The sequence below is a fragment of the Myotis lucifugus genome, unplaced genomic scaffold (assembly GCF_000147115.1).
Source record: "Myotis lucifugus unplaced genomic scaffold, Myoluc2.0 scaffold_77, whole genome shotgun sequence".
Taxonomy (NCBI): Eukaryota; Metazoa; Chordata; class Mammalia; order Chiroptera; family Vespertilionidae; genus Myotis; species Myotis lucifugus.
This window is the reverse complement of record NW_005871125.1, coordinates 2,175,161-2,193,564: the sequence shown is the minus strand read 5'-3', so window position 1 is coordinate 2,193,564 and position 18,404 is coordinate 2,175,161. Positions and strand designations below refer to the sequence as shown.

At 41.9% G+C, this 18,404-nt stretch overlaps 1 protein-coding gene and 1 pseudogene across 4 annotated transcripts in view; one reads left to right on the top strand and one right to left on the bottom strand.

Moving 5' to 3' along the window:
* The window catches only part of ADHFE1 (alcohol dehydrogenase, iron containing 1), a 57,638-nt gene that overhangs the window by 8,876 nt on the left and 30,358 nt on the right, over positions 1 to 18,404 (top strand). For all 4 annotated transcript variants that reach the window (XM_023755467.1, XM_023755465.1, XM_023755464.1 and 1 more), the window contains 7 exons: positions 1,241 to 1,318; positions 2,774 to 2,879; positions 5,740 to 5,892; positions 7,662 to 7,760; positions 10,596 to 10,674; positions 10,840 to 10,936; positions 13,482 to 13,639. In XM_023755467.1, coding sequence (XP_023611235.1) covers positions 1,241 to 1,318; positions 2,774 to 2,879; positions 5,740 to 5,892; positions 7,662 to 7,760; positions 10,596 to 10,674; positions 10,840 to 10,936; positions 13,482 to 13,639 — 770 coding nt within the window. The remainder of the gene's footprint in view (positions 1 to 1,240; positions 1,319 to 2,773; positions 2,880 to 5,739; positions 5,893 to 7,661; positions 7,761 to 10,595; positions 10,675 to 10,839; positions 10,937 to 13,481; positions 13,640 to 18,404) is intronic.
* LOC106697514 lies at positions 3,008 to 3,650 on the bottom strand (annotated as a pseudogene).

Genomic DNA, 18,404 nt, shown 5'->3' with positions numbered 1-18,404 from the left:
GTTTGCAGGTTTAAGCTGTGAAGTCACTATGTGAAAGAGGGGAAGGTTCATCATTTATGTATTATTAGATCCCTCTATAGGCAGCTTTGTCTTCTAAACCCCTCTCTGTTTTGTCCCATTTTGCCAGCCACTGTGGAATTTAAGGGGAATATTCACTATTATTTTTCTGGTATTGACTCAACCCTTTCCTACACATAATGGTTCTTCAGCTGACCTGAGGCTCTGTCTCTGCCCTGGGACATGGGGCCAGCACGGCCGCATCGCTCTGGGAGACATCTGCTCACGGGGCACAGACACACAAACCCAAATCAGCAGAGCTTGTCTGTGTCACACCAGCCTTGGCATCTTTCTGACTTTTCTTCCCTCTCATTTTATAGCTGTTAGCATATTACTGTTTAAAGTTTTATAGCTAAAATGTACCGACTGGTCACTGGAAATAACAGTTTAAAATCTTGTTCTCTCTCTGCTCCCTTCTTCTGCCCTTACCGTGAATCTTGTGATGGATTAGGAGTGAGTTGATGGCAGATGAGCTGTTTTGATGGGAATGAGCAATCAGCAGGGAGCAGCATAATTGATGTCTGGCAAATGGAGCCCTCTGGTGAAACTGTGTCAGCATCACACAGAAGGGTGATTAGTAAAGTTTAGAAACTTGACAGAACTACAAAACCGCAAGCCCAGCAAAGGCAGAGCGTTACTGTGCTTGCTGCCAAGAGGGAATAAAGACATCTTTCAGAGAGGCAAATACAAGACTTCTTCCTAGAGATGCCCCGCAGCCTGCGTTTGCATATCCAACTGCAGCTGCTGAAGCTCTGGCACTAGAGGAACCTGAGGTTCCCAGAGCTCCTCACTGTTCATACAGAAACTTTAAACCTGCAAAGGTGTTAATACAAATGTGGACAACATCCATACATGTTAACACAGATACTGATATCACATACCCACTTCAAAATGCACACACATGTTATACATGCATGCATGTTAATACAGAATGGACATTTTACCATTAAACATGCATGTTAATGCTGACACTGGCATCATATTATTGTACGTGCATGTTAACGCAGGCACACACATACATGTGAAGTATACATGCATGTTAATAGAGATACACACACCAGACAAGCAGTGGGGGCAGCAAAGCTTCCTTCTAACTTAGTTCCTTATATCCTAAGGCTGAATTAAGTGTCGCCACTGACCTTTACGTAGATGCTTTATTGATATTCATATTATTTTGTTCAAGTCCCAACTACTTCAGGAACTGGGAGTGAAACTACCGGAGTTGCCATTTTTGACTATGAGCCTTTGAAAGTAAAAATTGGTAAGAACTTTGCTCTTAACTTGTTAAGTTATTTTACCTTTCAAACTAGCCCCTTTTACTTAATCCTTTAACAATCAAGGAGCTATAGTTAAGGGAACGGTATATACATGTACACATTTTCTTTCTTTTTCTAAGTATATGTGAAAATATGAAACAATCTAATGAACTTCTTTGTGAGAATTACCCAGAAAATATATTGAAATGCCATGAATCTTGATTGGCTATTTCTCTGCGCAAGTTAGTGGCTGTATGTCAATGATAAAGAGTTATTCCCTTTCTTGGACATCTTTTTTGCATTTTAAATTAATTTCATTGAGATATAATTTTAAAAAATATTTTTTATTGATCTCAGAGAAGAAGGTAGAGGGAGAGAGAGATAGAAACATCAATGATGAGAATCATTGATTGCCTGCTTTCTGCACGCTCCCTACTGGAGATCGAGCCTGCAACCTGGGCATGTGCCCTTGACTGGAATCAAACCTGGGACCCTTTAGTCCACAGGCTGATGCTCTATCCACTGAGCCAAACTGGCTAGGGTGAGATATAATTTTTATATAATAAAATGCATACATTTTAAGAGCCTGGTTTGATGGATTTTGACAAATATAGGCACCCATGTAACTACTACCTACCCCAATCAAGATATAAAATATCACCCTAGATCAACCCCTCCAGCCCCATTCCCAAATCACCACTGTTCTGCTTTTCATTTCCTTTGTCCTTTTTAGCCTATCTTCTTCTCTGACTCTCAGCTGAGGTGGTAAAAATGTCCCTCTACTTGAGTCTGGCTCAGTATCCTTCTTTCAGGACTTTGCAGCAGAATAAATTGACATTCAACCACATATTTATAGTAACTTCTCTTTTTTAAATTAAAGTACATTATCCTTTGACATCAAGAAATAATAGTTACCAACACCGAAATTCCACCTTTCAATTTTTGAAAGACTTTTCCATGATGTTACCTAATGTGATCCTTACAACATCTCAGTGAGGGATGGAGGCGCTGTGATTGGATAGTCTAATCTCATGGAGAACTCAGGGAGACGAAGTGACTTGCCCAAAGACACAGGGTAAATTGCAGAGCAAAGACCCAAACCAGCAGTGAGCTAGTAAACCAGCTCTCTGGCATTTAATAATTAAATAAGCCCTGGTTTGTAGCACTTGCCAGTTTCTGTGGTATAAATATTCCCACCGTAGTCAATGATGTCACTCAACCTGCCCTTGGGAAGAGACACACATACTTGGCTCCTGTGAACGGAAAGGAGCGTCCTCTCCACTGACAAGCCCAGGTTTCTGACTTCAGATCTCTCTCCACTGCTCCTTGCAGCCTCTCTACATGAGAATGACTCTTACCTCATAATTTTTATATTTTAGGATAATTTGTTATCCTCACTTTATTTAATGTTTTTAAATGAAGTCCATGCCTATTGCCTCCATTGAAAATCCCTGTCCTAGGCATTGGTTCCCGAGCCATCAAACCCACGCTGGGACTGATTGACCCTCTGCACACCCTGCACATGCCTGACCAGGTGGTCGCCAACAGCGGCTTCGATGTGCTTTGGTAGGTACCTGGAGGGGCATTTTCGGTACCTGGGTCTATGGACAGTATTTTGTTTTCTTTTTTTCTTTCTTTTTTTTTTTAAAGAACAATAAGCACCTTTATTTCATGAGCTAAGATAGGAAGGGGATTTATTTGCCTTTCTGGGCCTTGATTTTCCTCAGCTAGAACTCCAGGTCCTTGCCCTCTAATTCATAACCATCTCCTCAGCCACGTCTGGTCTTGGAGTGATGCATGCAGGAAGCTTGCCCTCTCGGAATTGCTCCTCTGGAAGATTGTTGATTGTGGCATTCTTTTCCCTTTCATCGTATTTCTTCTGAATTTTCCTTGATCGCTTTTTGTTTAAAATCTCTTCCTCCTCAGAGTCTGCTTGACCCCCTTCTTGCAGCTCAGAGGCAGTGCCTAGTGGGACTCGTACCACCGTGGGTACCATGTGCTGACAATGAGCAGGATACAGTTCTTTACGAGGGTCTTGGTGCAGACCAGTTCATTGTTGGATGCATTCTAGACAACATCAATAATCCTTGTTTTGTGCGTATAATACTCTGAGCCCCAGGAGAAGTTGCTCACGTCCAGCCTCAAAGCTCCCTACTTCTTGTTGCCTCTCCGCACACAGACTGGGTGTGTATGGCAAGGGCCAGTCATAGTGTCGACAGCAGGATATCCCAGCTCATATTTTCAGTTCTTGTGGTAGGGCTTTCTCTTGCCCCAGGTCTTGCGGCGCTTGTGCCAGTGGTTCTGAGAGATGCCCATGCTCGACACCAGCTGGAAAGAATGCAGTGTTTTCCTACTGAAATTACTTACTAAGCATTCATTGATTAGCACGCCACAACAACCCCAGCTTGAACTGTCATCATTCCCTTTCCTAGATGAAAACAAGGACACTGTTAGTGAGTAGGTTAGTGAATAAGTGAGGCCCTTGGTGAGCCAGAAACCTGCCATTCAGGATGGACCATCCCAGCCACAGCTGTAGCCACAGGGACATGGCAAAAGGAGCAGCCGGAGCTGGTATGCCTTGTGGCTACACTAACCAGGGAGTGCCCAGGGCTGCCACAACACGGAAGAAGACAGGGAGGGGAGCTTACATCCCCCGAGCTGGATCGTGCACACTGTGTCAGCACTTTATACACATATCACTTCACCACAGCTCTGTGCCAGGTGAGAACTCCCTTTGAGATGTTTAGTAACTTACGCATAGTCTACCACGGGCTCCCTGGGCTTCAGCTCCGTGTGCGATGGCTTCCTAATCAGTGGCTTCTACCATAGACCTCGCTTCTGAGCTCCAGGCCATTCATTCCAGTGGCTTCATGGAGGTCCCATGGGCACTTCACATTCAGCATGTCCCAAATTACCCTATTTCATCCATTTTCACACACACATTTTTTTCATATTCTAACATCTCAAATCAGAACATATTTTAAAATCTGTAGCATGGCAGTATCATTTTCTTCCTCAGTGGTAAAATCAGAAAATATTTTAAAATCTGTAGCATGGCAGGTACCGTTTTTAAATGGAAATTTGATAAAATCTGATAATTCTTTTAATTTCCAATAAGTCCTCCCTGTCCTCCCCGCCTCCCACCCAACATGCCCCATGGCTTCTCCTGAGTCCCTTAACGTAGTGAGCATCAGGATTCAGTATGGACATCTTCTTTCTCTAATGCCCACACTAGCCAGCAGAATTTCTCTTAGATATGCTCCCTCCTCTCAGGCCTCATTGCTCCTGCCTTGGTTTAGGCCTACCCCAGCTCTTGCCTGAACGGTTGCAGTAGTCTCCTCATCAGTCAGCCTGTTTCCATCCCATAGTCCTTCCTCCTGTCTTCCATGCTGGCCTCACCAAGCATGCAGAATCAATACACACACACACACACACACACACACACACACCCCTCTACCTTACAAGTCTTTCAACCCCTGCTATCCAATGTCCAAATTCCTTTGGCCCTGGAATGTTCCCAATGCTCTGCTCTTTATCTGTTTGGATAACTCATCTTTCAATTCCACTGGAGCGTTCTCTCCCTGATGGAACCTTTTCTGACCCTCACCTTCCCTCTCAAGTACAACTGACCACTTTGTCCTTTGCTCTCCCCCACTGGGGGGCCTGTACATTGCTTCTGACACACCCCTCTCTTCACATGCCTGTCTCCCTCAGTGCAGTGTGAGCCTGGTGAGGGCAGAACCATCTTACTCACTTATCTGCCCCTGCCCCTTGCAAACCAACTGTCACTCCATAGGTACTCAATTGATAGCTATTGAAGTTCACACAAGCAGGAGGCAACAGAGTAAGGATTCAAATCCAGGTCTCCAAATCCATGGCCTGCTTTTTTCACTACATTACACTGCCTACCAAAAAACTGGAGAAAATTGTGTTCAACTCCTCCTGGTCAAAGTTGTCAGTATTTTTAAGAGTCATCCCCTAATAACTTGGAAATAAGATTACCCTCCCTAACCGGAAGCTACATAATAAATTTATAATGGGCCAAAGCAGTCACCTTTAAGTGAAGAACTCATAGGCCCAAAGACTTCACTGTCAATCACAAGCGGGGGGAGGGAGTTCAGAAGAAAGAATGATGGTAGTTGCCCTTCTAAGTATTTTCCAAGGAAGAGGACACCTCCTCTGAGGAATCTGCCCCTGGGGCCCAGTGGCCAGTTCTGAAGATGGACACACCCATGAATTCAACCTTAGAGGCAATTCCCCTTGTTAGGACTTTGTAGGGCTGACTAGTGAAATGCATTGTGGTTATCAGTACCACATAGCATATCCACAGTGGGGTGAGTACATTTCCAAGACAGTTTGTAATCATAATGGAGGGGGGAAGGAAGACCATGTTTTCAATCTGTGTATTTTAAATATTTCTTGTTAGCCATGCCCTGGAGTCCTACACTGCCCTTCCCTACCACAAGCGGAGTCCCTGCCCTTCAAATCCCATCTCCCGGCCAGCCTACCAGGGCAGCAACCCAATCAGTGACATTTGGGCAGTCCACGCACTGCGGATCGTCGCTAAGTATCTGAAGAGGTATGCCACCCAGAGGGAATAGAAATAGAACAGAAAAACCACATTCCACCCTCATGTAAAATGTAGCATGCCAGATCCTGACATGTCCTAAGTCTGTTCACCAAAAGGTCAGTCAGTGGACGTAGAGAAGCCTCAGAAAGCTTCTGGGAAGATGAGAGGAATTGGAGGGGGTGCGGGGGGGGAGGAGAAGGGGAGGGGCGCACATGTGAAGACAGCTGAAAACTGGGTCCTTCAGTCTGAAAAGGGCAAAATAGGAGTCCCTAATTTATGAAAGATGCAGCTACAAGGTTTATTCATTGATGCCTCAAAACCTAAGCTAGGATGAGGAGAAATGTCCTTTGAGATTTGGCTACCAATGCCAGACAAGAGAACCACAGAGGCAGATGTTGGCTGTGCCCATTGGGGCCCTGGGCAAAGGCACACGGAATCAGCCCAGTGAGCACACTCGGAGGAGCTAAATAGAAGCATTAAATGTGTGGAGTTGTCTGTCCCAGGAGACACAAAATGCTTCCTAAAAGGTTATGAAAGATTTATGAATGACATAGCCATAATATGCTCCTGGGAGAGCAAATATATACTTAGAGATGAAAGCTGATCTCGGAGACATGAAGACATCTGCAAAGTCAGACTCACTTGTGTACTTATGCATAAGGGAGGGAAAGCACACAGCAGTTTAGGCCTAGATGTGAGCACGGTGCCTCCTCTGGCCCTGAGCTGGAAGCTGCTCTGGAGAGGTGACTGAGCCGGGGATGGGACACAGAACTATTTCAGGCCCAGGGACTATCGGGAAGCACAGAAGCATACAGATAACTGTCAGCCGTGTGTTTGGGCAGGAGCGGAAGGCAGGAGCAGCAGTGGGAGGTGAGGGGGTGAAACGGACAGAGGAAAGGCTGAAGCGCCATCATTTACTATTTTACCTTGTTATTCGGGGGACACAGAGCGAACAACTGGGTTTTGGAAAGGAGACTCAAACGCCCAACCATTGCAAATGAAAGCGGGGGAAACGCCGTGGCACTCTTATTTCATAACAGGAACCCTTAACTCCAGGAAAAATCGCAAAAAAAGCAAGTGGGAAGTGGTTCGCTTGGCAGTCTCAGGCTTCATCCCCAGGATAAGCAGCGAGCTGCATCTGAAAGGGGCCTTTGAGAATTTGCTTTTCCAAAGTGGCACCGGGGACAAATAGAGCCAGCAAAAGCTTGTCCTACAATAACATCCCACTTCCACAATAACAAATATTAAAATAACATGTGCAGTTTCTACAGATAACAAAAGAGGTCTCCAGTGGGTCCAATCGGGGCAGTGTCACAGGAAGAAAGATGGCTGGGCGGGCTGCAGGTAGCCCCAGGCGACAAGGACTCACTGCAGGGAACCCGTCTGGGCCCTGTGCACTCCGAGTGTGTGTTTACTCTAAGCCCATTCATAGCTGCAGTCAAGGTCATTGACAAATGAAGAAGAAGAATGAGTCTCAGGGCACTTGGCTAGAGCAGCTCTCACAATCCAAGGGTCAGTGCGCTGCCTCCCCTGGCACTTTTATCACATGAGCAGCCTGACAGCGTATTTATTATGCCTCTGCTGAAACCATTGATGAGAGAATATGTTTACCCTCAGCTTTCCTTTAGAAGACAAGATGTCATGTGAATAACTTGCCTAATTTTTCTTCCTAGCAAGTACCATTTCTTTTTTTCCAGCTCTTTCCCTCAGGCGGCTCTTTATGCAGTAGGAAATGCCAATGCTGATATGTTATTGTTAGGAATTTATATCATCCACAGGGCTGTCAGAAATCCCGATGATCTTGAAGCAAGGTCCAGTATGCACTTGGCAAGTGCTTTTGCTGGCATTGGCTTTGGAAATGCTGGTGTTCATCTGTGGTGAGCGAATTGGAGATTTTATTTCTTCACCTAAGCTGCTGCTCTTAAATTTTTAAAATGTTTATAACTTAGGACAGGTGGTGATACTTAAATATGTTATAGAAAGAAGATATTTAACTTAGGGTCCTGGAATGTTTTCTTAATTCAAATGTAATTTATTGGGTCACAGATTTTTTTTTTTGGTAACAATTTCTTGAGATATAATTCACACATTATATAATTCACCTATTTTAAATGTGCAATTCAGTGGTTTTTAGTATATTCACAGTTACCATTACCACAGTCAGTTTTAGGACATTTTATCACCCAAAAAAAGAAATTTTATACCTCTTAGCCTTCACCTGCCAATCCTCCTATACCCCCAGTAAATTAGCAACTACTAATCTACTTTCTCTATATAGATTTGCCTATTCTGGGCATTTCATACAAATAGGATCATATAATATCTGGTCTTTTGTGTCTGGCTTCTTTAACGTAGCATAATGCTTCCATGGTTCATGCATGCATGTATCAGTACTTCATTCCGTGTTATTGCCAAATAACATTCCATTGTGTTGCTTTTTCACATTTTATTTATTCATTCATCAGGTGATGGACATTTGGGTTGTTTCCATTTTTTGGCTATTGTGAATAATGCTGCCATGAACATTTTTCATTTCTGTTGATTATATATACCTGGGAGTGGAATTGCTGGTAATTGTTTACATTTTGAGGAACTTCCCAACTGTTTTTCACAGCAGCTGCATCATTTTACATTCCCACCAGCAGTGGATGAGGGTTCTGATTTCTCCACATACTCTGCACGTGTTGTGGGGGATTTTTAAAACCTCAAATGCAGAATTTTTTCTTCTAATCTCTGACAAAAAGAGAGATCAGAGTCTTTGCCAATAGCCCAGAATTAATCTGTTTGATCAGAACTTTACTGGTATATTGCCTTCAAATTGAACACCAGTGAACATGGAGAATTAAGAATTTGCTAGGGGGAGTACAATAAAATAAATGGTCTCCCCCAAACTCTGCTGCTGAGAGGAGCACAGATTGTCACTGCCTTTCTAAAGAGCAAGTGAGCAAAATCTCCCCAGAGTTTGAAAAATGTGTTTACCTTTTGTCCCACTAATTTTACTTCTAGAATGTAGCCTTAAAAAATACCATATGATCAAAGAATTTCCTAATAAGGCTAATCACCTAAGTGTTATTTATAATTGAAAAATGTGGAGCAACCTAAATTTCCAACAAATTAGGAATGGTTGACCAAAGTGCAGTACTCAAAGAATAAAATAAATATTAAAAATAATGTCTTAGAAGAATAAAAAATGATATGGGAAAATGTTTACAAAGAATATTAAGTAACAAAAGCATTGTTTAAAACTGAATGCAGAGTATGATCATATATTAAAGACATGCATAAAAAGACTAGAAGGAAATATTCAATCATGGTTATCTTGAAGAAATAGAATTATGGATTCTTTTAATTTTTTACAAAGAACATATACAACTTAAAATTTAAAAATTAACTAAAATATTGGCTATAATTAGAAAGGTGCCCTTGAAAGCTACATGAACCCTTTCACATCATGAAGGCACACTGGGAAATAATTTTCTGAATACTTTGGAGCCTGAGAAATTTAAAACATATTCCAAAATACCAAACAACTCAGAGGACCCATAGCCTTCGATCTGTCTCATGAAAGATGGTAGGCTAGGGCCCACCCCCACCCCTTTTTTTTGATAGATTATCATACACTTCACCAAATATTTCATCTTTCTATGAAATGTAAATTTTTTGGTGAATAAGCACAAAGCCATCCAATATAACCCATATCAATAGACTTACAGGCCATTTTACTATTATAAAATATTTTATTTTTAATACGTTAATTGTAACGATACCTACTTCTAACAATGTATATCTCCTGAATCATCTATTAAAATATAATATTATCCTATTCATTAAGAATTCAAGAGGATATCGCCAAAACCGGTTTGGCTCAGTGGATGGAGCGTCGGCCTGCGGACTGAAAGGTCCCAGGTTTGATTCCGGTCAAGGGCATGTACCTTGGTTGCGGGCACATCCCCAGTTTGGGGTGTGCAGGAGGCAGCTGATCGATGTTTCTCTCTCATCGATGTTTCTAACTCTCTATCTCTCTCCCTTCCTCTCTGTAAAAAATCAATAAAATATATATTTTAAAAAAAAAGAATTCAAGAGGATATAAATAGTTTTTCCATTCCCCCACCCTCAAATATTCCCATAAATAAAAATCATGGTGCTGTTTCTTGAAAGTCTTTCAGACTAGAATAATCATTTATGATTCAACTCCATTAGTATGTAACATTCTAAAGGATGTATTGATCATTGGTGGGACAGATCACTGACGGGTCGAACTTGCATGTCTAATGTATCACATCTTGGTTTATAAATCTCCCACTGACATGGTTAGCTTGTGCAGGGACACGCTGCCAAAATATTGCAGAGCAAGATAAAAAACGCATGCCCTGAAATGTATTAAAGAAACTTCAAAGTGAATTCTCAATTTCTTCAAGATTATACGGTTAACCAATGTATTTGGGGAGAATCTTCTGAATTAACACGTTTTAATGGTATACAATTTTATGAGCATTTGAATTTGAATATTTCAGAGGTTTTAATATGAATAACACCAAATATCGAGTGCGTAACAGTATTTTTTATCGCAAGGAAAACGAAGTGGATAACTTTGTGAGATAAAGGTATTGTCTAGAGACTGTGAAGAGCTCTCCCATAAGAGTGAGTATCTTTCTATTATCTTGAATTTCTGATATCTTTATGTCAACATAAAGGCTTCCTTTCTTTTCTAGCCATGGAATGTCTTACCCGATTTCAGGCTTAGTGAAGACATATAAAGCAAAGGAGTATAATGTGGATCACCCATTGGTGGTAAAATCATAATACATTTTTTAATTAAGTCTTATATTCCTTGCAATTGCTTTAAATGTATTTGTCAATTCTTGATTGCTCGGAGTACAGGGTAATTTAATATCTAGAACATGCAGGTTGGAGGCCAGTTTTGCCCATCAGTCACCATGTTTTGTTTCTCCACAGCCTCATGGCCTTTCTGTGGTGCTCACCTCCCCAGCGGTGTTCACTTTCACAGCCCAGATGTTCCCTGAGCGGCACCTGGAGACGGCAGAAATATTGGGTACGAATCATTACTTGTAATCCTGTGACCCACATAGGTGGAGCACTTCCTAGGTTTGATTCCGAAGATAAACCATAAAGGATAATACTAAAAAAAAAATGTTGCTTTGAGGTAGTTTAGTAATGTGACAATTTAGTGCTAAAATTTTATAATTGTATGTTCTAATATTCTGGTAACAGTGAAATGGAACCAAATATTGCTTATGTTAAGTTTGAAGTAATCATATTTCCAGTTTTCATCCCCAATGAAAGTGAAAGTCTTTACATACTACAAATGTGGTAAATGATTTTGGTGTGTTTAACAGGTAATAAAATGAATCTAATTCCCAATTATAGAGAGTCTAAACAACTAGAAACTGTATAAAAAGATCCCCAAAGGCGAATATTTTTGCTGCTCTGTAGAGTAATGTCTGTAATAAATTTCCAGCAGTGCCTTTTGAATCTTACAAGAAATAAAATTATATTCAGGATAGCTTAGTTTAGTAAAATTTTGGTATTTTTCTAAGACAAAAAGGTCTTTTAAGTATACTTGAGTATTTGATTAACTGTCCAAACATCTTATTCCCCTACTTGTGTTTAGGGTAGGAAGGGAAAGTCTAAAAGAAAACTTCATTATACTCCTCTAGCACCAGCCGTTGGAGAGATTATTTCCAAGAAGGTGGGAATGACCACAGACATCCTTCTGCGGGGCCTCTTCACTCTCACTCCTCTCTCACTCTGACATTTGTGCTTCCGGCATGTTCAGGAAAGAAGTCCAGGGCTTGGTTTTCCAGCATGTGCTGTCGGAAATGTGATGCCACCTTTACCAAGGATCTCGTGTTCCTTTTCCCTTTGGGACTAGGGATGTTGTTCAGCCATTTGTTGGGACTTAGATGCCTTTGGAAATATGCAAGCAGTGTAAACAGACAGGATCCCACATAGTACATGGATGATAAATGGGAAAATCTTAGAGAACTTACAGCTAACATTCCAGGCAACCACCAAAATTACTGAGAAAGCGATTCCTCTGTTAGACAAAACCCAGGCCGGGAGAACCCACCAGTTTTTTTCTCGTTGCATCGGAAATTTTGATTGATATTATTCTATACGTGGCCATTAATATTTTGATTCCCTAAGTAATCTCAGGTTTTCTTAGTTTTATACCAATGTATTCACTTTCCTACCCTCGCTTTTTTTCTAGAACACTTCACAGAAAAACCCAGAGGTTTTGGTGGTGTGTTTTATGGCAGCAATCCCAAGAAAATAAAGATCTCATAAACCTCGTATCGTATGTTGCCTCTCCACCTACTCCATATTTTAGCTGCTGCTGTGTAATATACACTGGTCTTGTCAGGCAAGGTTTACCTTCCTGCCCAGCTGCTCCACCAACCAGCCCCGTATCTGGTTCAACTTATCCTTTTCCAGGATTACTAAACCAGTTCTCATTGTCCTAGGAGAGAGAGGTTAAGATTGGTTTAATAATGTGCTTCAGTATGGGGGTGAAACATACATTCCAGTCTCCTTTTGAACAATACGGAGAAAGTGGACTTGGACGACAGCTTGAGGCATCCTGGATAATAACTAAGGCTACATTCCATTTGTAAAGTGCTTCACTTCCAGGCAGTGACTGTGTTCACCTGGAATAGAGGGAGTCAGGGGTGCTAAGGTTTGGGGATCAGGTTCCTTCATCTGGGAGCTTTCACCACCACCCTTCCTAAGGGCAGAGCCCCCTGGCTCTTCCAGACTGATGTCTCTATAGTTTTGTGTATTAATTATTCATTATGTCCAAGTTCTGCCCTCTTACATCTCCAACGCTTGTCAACCTTCTTCCCCCTCCACCAACATCACCATCTACATGTTAAAAACTGTTTGCTGAGAGTCTTCATGTTCTTGGTTCTGTCTGACTAGTTCTGCAATATGTAGAGGAACCTGCTTTGCCCATTGGTAACAGAGTCCAAAATAAAAACTTTCTATAGATATAGAGAGGAAATACTTTCCTTCCCTGGCCACACATAATCCACTTTTGTCATCTACTTCCTTTCTGGCAGTCAGTGTTGGCGTTTTTGTACTTACATAGATCCTTGTCTCACAGTGTTTTTGCAAAGGGTTTGTCTCTTCCCTAAAGGTTGCTATGAGAAAAGACATTGAACATGTAATACCTCTAGATGTCAGCAAATTCCAGGCCTTGAAAGTTACATAAGCTGTGTTTTCTGCCACAAATGCTCCTTCTTCTTCATCCAAACACCAGCCTTCTTTCTCGGTCTCCTTCCTGGGCCTCTTTTCTTGGCTCTGTTCCTTGTCTTCCCTCCCCACACAAGGGGCGAGGAGCCCATTGGAAAGGTGAGAGCCCGGTTAACCGCCCCAATGGACTCCTCCGCACTGGCCTGGCCCATCTGTCTTCTGTGGGGCTGCGCGCTGGGCCGGCCTCCATGCGGAGGCACATTGGTGCCCTTGTCCTCCGTGTCAGGGAGCCAGCAGTAGGTTATGTATCAGCTATCGTGTGACTGAATTGCACCCAGGGCCAGCTTCCTCCTCTCTGTCTACAGTCAGCGCTTTGTGTCTTCCAGGAGCCGACACCCGCACTGCCAGGATGGCAGATGCTGGGCCCGTTTTGGCAGACGCACTCCGGAAACTCCTACTCGATCTGGATGTGGATGATGGCCTAGCTGCCATTGGCTACTCCAAGGCTGACATCCCCGCATTAGTGAAAGGAACGCTGCCCCAGGTAAGAGATGCAGAGCACCTCACTCCCTTCTAGCTGCTGCAGGAAAGACAGGCTCCCACCTGGGGCACGTTGTGGGAGATAAAGACTCAGGGGTCCTCCAGCGGCTCCCAGGTCTCCTCCACCAGATGGCGGCTCTCCCCTTCTACCCCCACCCCTCCCCCCCTCCCATGGGGCCAAGGCTCCCTCACCTTTATATTCTTCCATAAAACTGGGGCATGTGTGAAACTTTTATGATGGAACTGAAAGGAGCCTTTATAAAAATTCAAGGCAAAAACAACCACATTTACATCGAGGTATGGCAAAATTCCCCTTTTCTCCATTTCTGCTCTTTTAAGAGTCCCCTATAAAACTATACGAAGCTGTTACTAAAGAGCCACTAATACCGTTTTCCATTATAAAGAATTACAGATTCCTACCATTTTGTGTAGAATAGACATGGCCTTTAAATTAAGACTACTACAAAATCACTGTTTTATATATTTGGGGGATTATATATTTTATACATAAACATATAAAATATGTCATACGCATATCAGCGTCATATTTATTTAAATGTTGGTAAAGAATTTAAACTGAACTGCTATCCTTCATTTGGTAGAAAGATTGTAATAGATGTAGAGTTTCCCCTCCCAAGGTTCACATGAAGAGAATTCAACCCCCATGGACCTCTCTTCCATTTGGATCAGATACCCCGATACCCCTGTGCTATGGCATCAGATCCTAACAAGCCAATACCATAAAACAGAGAGCTGGAGTGCTCAGTTTGTGCAGCACACTGTGCTCCCCATGCTGAGTGCTCACTTAGTCCTCCCGTCCAAAATGGGAAAGCCAGGAGCACTTGAACACTGTGAGGACATGAAGATAAGGCATGTCTGCCCAAAGGTGTTCATGGCTCTATCCCTGAAATGGGAACAGAGTTAACTGGAATATCCCCTCACACAGCATCCTGCTCACCCCACTCCCGTTAAGCAAGAGCCTCACACTAGCTTCTTCCCCACTTAGCAAATGCTTAGAAAGTTGAAGCCCCCAGCTCATCTAAGATAATATTTGTATGGGTTCATTCATATCCACAGGAGCCAGGAAGGTAGCAACAGTGAACAAAGTAATTTAAGGCAATGGCAAGTGGTGGGGACTTTGGTGAACTGGAAAACTCATGGCTTATTTTCAGCTACAGTTTAGTATATCCAAGTAGAAATTCAGATCCCAGTGTTGGTAGACCTTCCAGTTTTCAAGAAAAATCCACAGTCTGGGTGTTTGTATTGAATTCCCTCATGTCCCAATGTACAAAGCAAACATGGCCCATGGAACACCAGTTTCCCCGATATAGACTGGGAATCGGTGGACTCTATTGTATCTAAAAAGATAAATGAATGAGAAAAGAGGAGTCTCATAGTGTAGCAAAGCTCCCAGGCTAACACAAACTCTTGGTTCTAACCCACAATCCCAGGGACTAAATGGCCAAAAAATATGATCATCCCAATTATTTTATCCAAATCTACTAGACTGCAGGTTCCATAAAGCCTGGAACCTGTCTGTTTTGGTCATCCATCCTCTATTGCATCTAGCATGGGCCAGTAAACATGTTAAATGAACACATACATGCAACCCTTTCCTCCTATACCAGGTGAGCTTAATGGCTGAATGGTGGTAACTTTTTGAGAAATTTCCTTAGATTGAATAGGAATCAACCAATGACAATGAGCAATTGTCCAGGGACACCAGGGACCAAATGGTTATTAGGATTTTGATGTAGTTCTGGCTCTTATAATATAATTCCAGTGATAGTGTCCATTCTGCAGGGGGTCTTCTGAAAAGTTCTGCTTCCATAGCCCAGGAAAGTGTTTGGTAATATGTGTTAGTCAACCTCTATGGGTGGTACTCCTAATTTTCCGATGGAACTGTATGATATTATTGGCCATTTAATTGCTGGTGGCAATGCATCTTCCAGGCATCAGGACACATTGGCAAGTGTTCCCTGTTTTAATTCTACCTTGCTCAGACTTCCGCTTTCAGAAGCTGTTCCAGATTAACATTTGAGTCCATCCACTAAAATAGCAAGTTAATTAGGTATTCTTCTGAATGCCTCAGCATACATATCGTACTGGGAAGTACAGATAGCAAAACTTTAATTAGCCCTGACTGGTTTGGCTCAGTGGATAGAGCGTCGGCCTGCGGACTGAAGGATCCCAGGTTCAATTCCAGTCAAGGGCATGTACCTTGGTTGCGGGCACATCCCCAGTAGGAGGTGTGCAGGAGGCAGCTGATCGATGTTTCTCTCTCATCGATGTTTCTAACTCTCTATCCCTCTCCCTTTCTCTCTGTAAAAAATCAATAAAATATATATTTTTTAAAAACTTTAATTAGACAAAACTAATTTTTTTGTTCCACAAAAGATGCAAGGTAAATGGAATCTTTGGCATACAAGTCATGTCCATAAAGTAGGATTCCCTCAGGCTGTATTCATAAAGCAGCCCCAACATGTATGCTGCCTTTTTCTCTTTCGATCATGTTAGAAACATTGTTTATTTAAATGAACTGTCAGCCTGGCTGGTGTGGCTCAGTGGTTGAGTGTTGACCTATGAACCAGGTCAGGACACATGCCCAGGTTTCAGGCTCGATCCCCAGTGTGGGGTGTGCAGGAGGCAGCTGATCAATGATTCTCTCTCATCATTGATGTTTCTATCTCTCTTTCCCCCTCTCCCTTCCTCTCTGAAATCAATAAAAATATATTTTTTAAAAGTAATAAAATAAATTAACTATCACATTTGGAGTCATATATATATAATATAGAGAGAGAGATAGAGATAGAGATAGAGATAGGTATGTAAATAGATATAAAGAGAGAGATGTTCACAGGACTTTAGAAGGAATCTTAGAAATAAACTTATCTTGCAAATGAAGAACTATGGGTTTTTTTTGTTTGTTTGGCAACAGTAAACACTTTACAGGAATACTGTGGCAACTTCAGATTTTACACATGGGGCACACTAATCTTCACTTATTAGTATCACAGGATTTAAGGTAGTGAAGGGGATATAGTGGTTCCTGCAGAAAAGGTTATTTCATGGAGTCAGCATTTGATAAAGCTCCTTTTATGTTCAGCAACGAGGGATCGTTTTTCTCTGGAAGGAACAACCAGGCCAGTATTCTTGACCAAACACCGCAGCTCATACTGGCAGCGGCAAAGAGCAGCCCTGTGTGCAGAGGCTTCCAACCGCCATAGCCAGGCTGCAAGGGGAGTGGGCAAGAATAAATTAATCTTCCAAGCTGGATTTCTGAAACTTCTGGAAAGAAACATTTACATTTCAAATCAAAACATTTCATTACTGAGGAGAGCTGTCTACCAAAATGAGCACTTCCACTCCCTGGCAGACAGGCCAGCTGAAATGTTGTTATTTTATGAATGTGCTAAAAGTAGTATGGATTTATTTCAGTGCCCATGTTAATCAGTTGTCCTTCGGTCTTACATGTCTATAAATAATAGCACATTGCAGAACACATCTTAATTCTGAGAATTTAGCTTTTATATGGCATCGATGATGTGTGTGGGGATATATCACAAACGTTATGTCCTTGCCCCCATTTAACCAGTCCTTGGGGGATTAGAAATCTGAAATCAGCTCAGCTTGGCCTGAAATACTTCTGAGAGTCCTGAACTACTTCACCAAAGATAAACAAGATCATTTTAAAGGCCTTTTAGCTCATCCAATAAGACTTACTCTATTATCGACCCAATAATGGGACAGCGTTCTTCACTTCTTGATCCTGCCACAAAGGCATCCATAGGTCACCATGACCAAGTCTCTGGACCTTGCTACAGAGTTTCAATGCAAATGAAGAGCTACCATGGAGATCTGCTGGGATGTACAATTTTATCTTGGCTTTATCCATACTCATCAGTATTGACCCCCATTCTTCTCCCATCTGTCCATCCATCCTTCCTTTTTTTTTAAATTAATTTTTTAATTATGGTAAAATATACCTAACAAAATTAACTACTTTAACCATTTTTAAATATACAATTTAGTGCCATTCAGTACTTTTACAATCTTGTGCAACAATCATCACTGTCCATTTCCAGAACAGTTTAATCATCCCAAATAGAAGTTCTGCTCTATTGTGTAATGGTAAATAATATTACCATTGCCCCCTTTGTCCCTTTCCCCCAACCCCTGGTAACCTCTATTCTACTTTCTATCTTTATGAATTTGCCTGTTCTAGGTACTTCATGTGAGTGGAATTATACAATATTTGTCCTGTCGTTTTGCCTAGTTCACTTAGCATGATGTCTTCAATGTTTTAGAACTTCATTCCTTTTTGTAGCTGACTAATATCCCATTGTGTGGCTATACCGTATCTTGCTTATCCATTCATCTGCAGATAGGCATTTGGGTTGATTCCACCTCGGCTCTTGTGAATGGTGCTGCTAGGAACATTGGTTTACAAGTATCTGTTTTAGTCCCTGACTTCAATTTATCTGGGTAATTCCATGTTTAATTTTTTTGAGGAACTGCCAAGCTATTTTCCACGGTGGCTACACCATTTTACATTCCCACCAACAATGCTCAAGGGTTCCAGTTTCTCCACATCTAACACTTTTAAACACTAGTTATTTTCCTTTTTTTAATTAGCCATTCTAATGGGTGTGAGTGGAAATTCATTGTGGTTCTGACTTGTATTTTCCTAATGACTAATGATGTTGAGCTTTTTCCATGAACTTATTGCCTATTTATATTATCTTCCTTGAAGAAATGTCTAGTCAAGT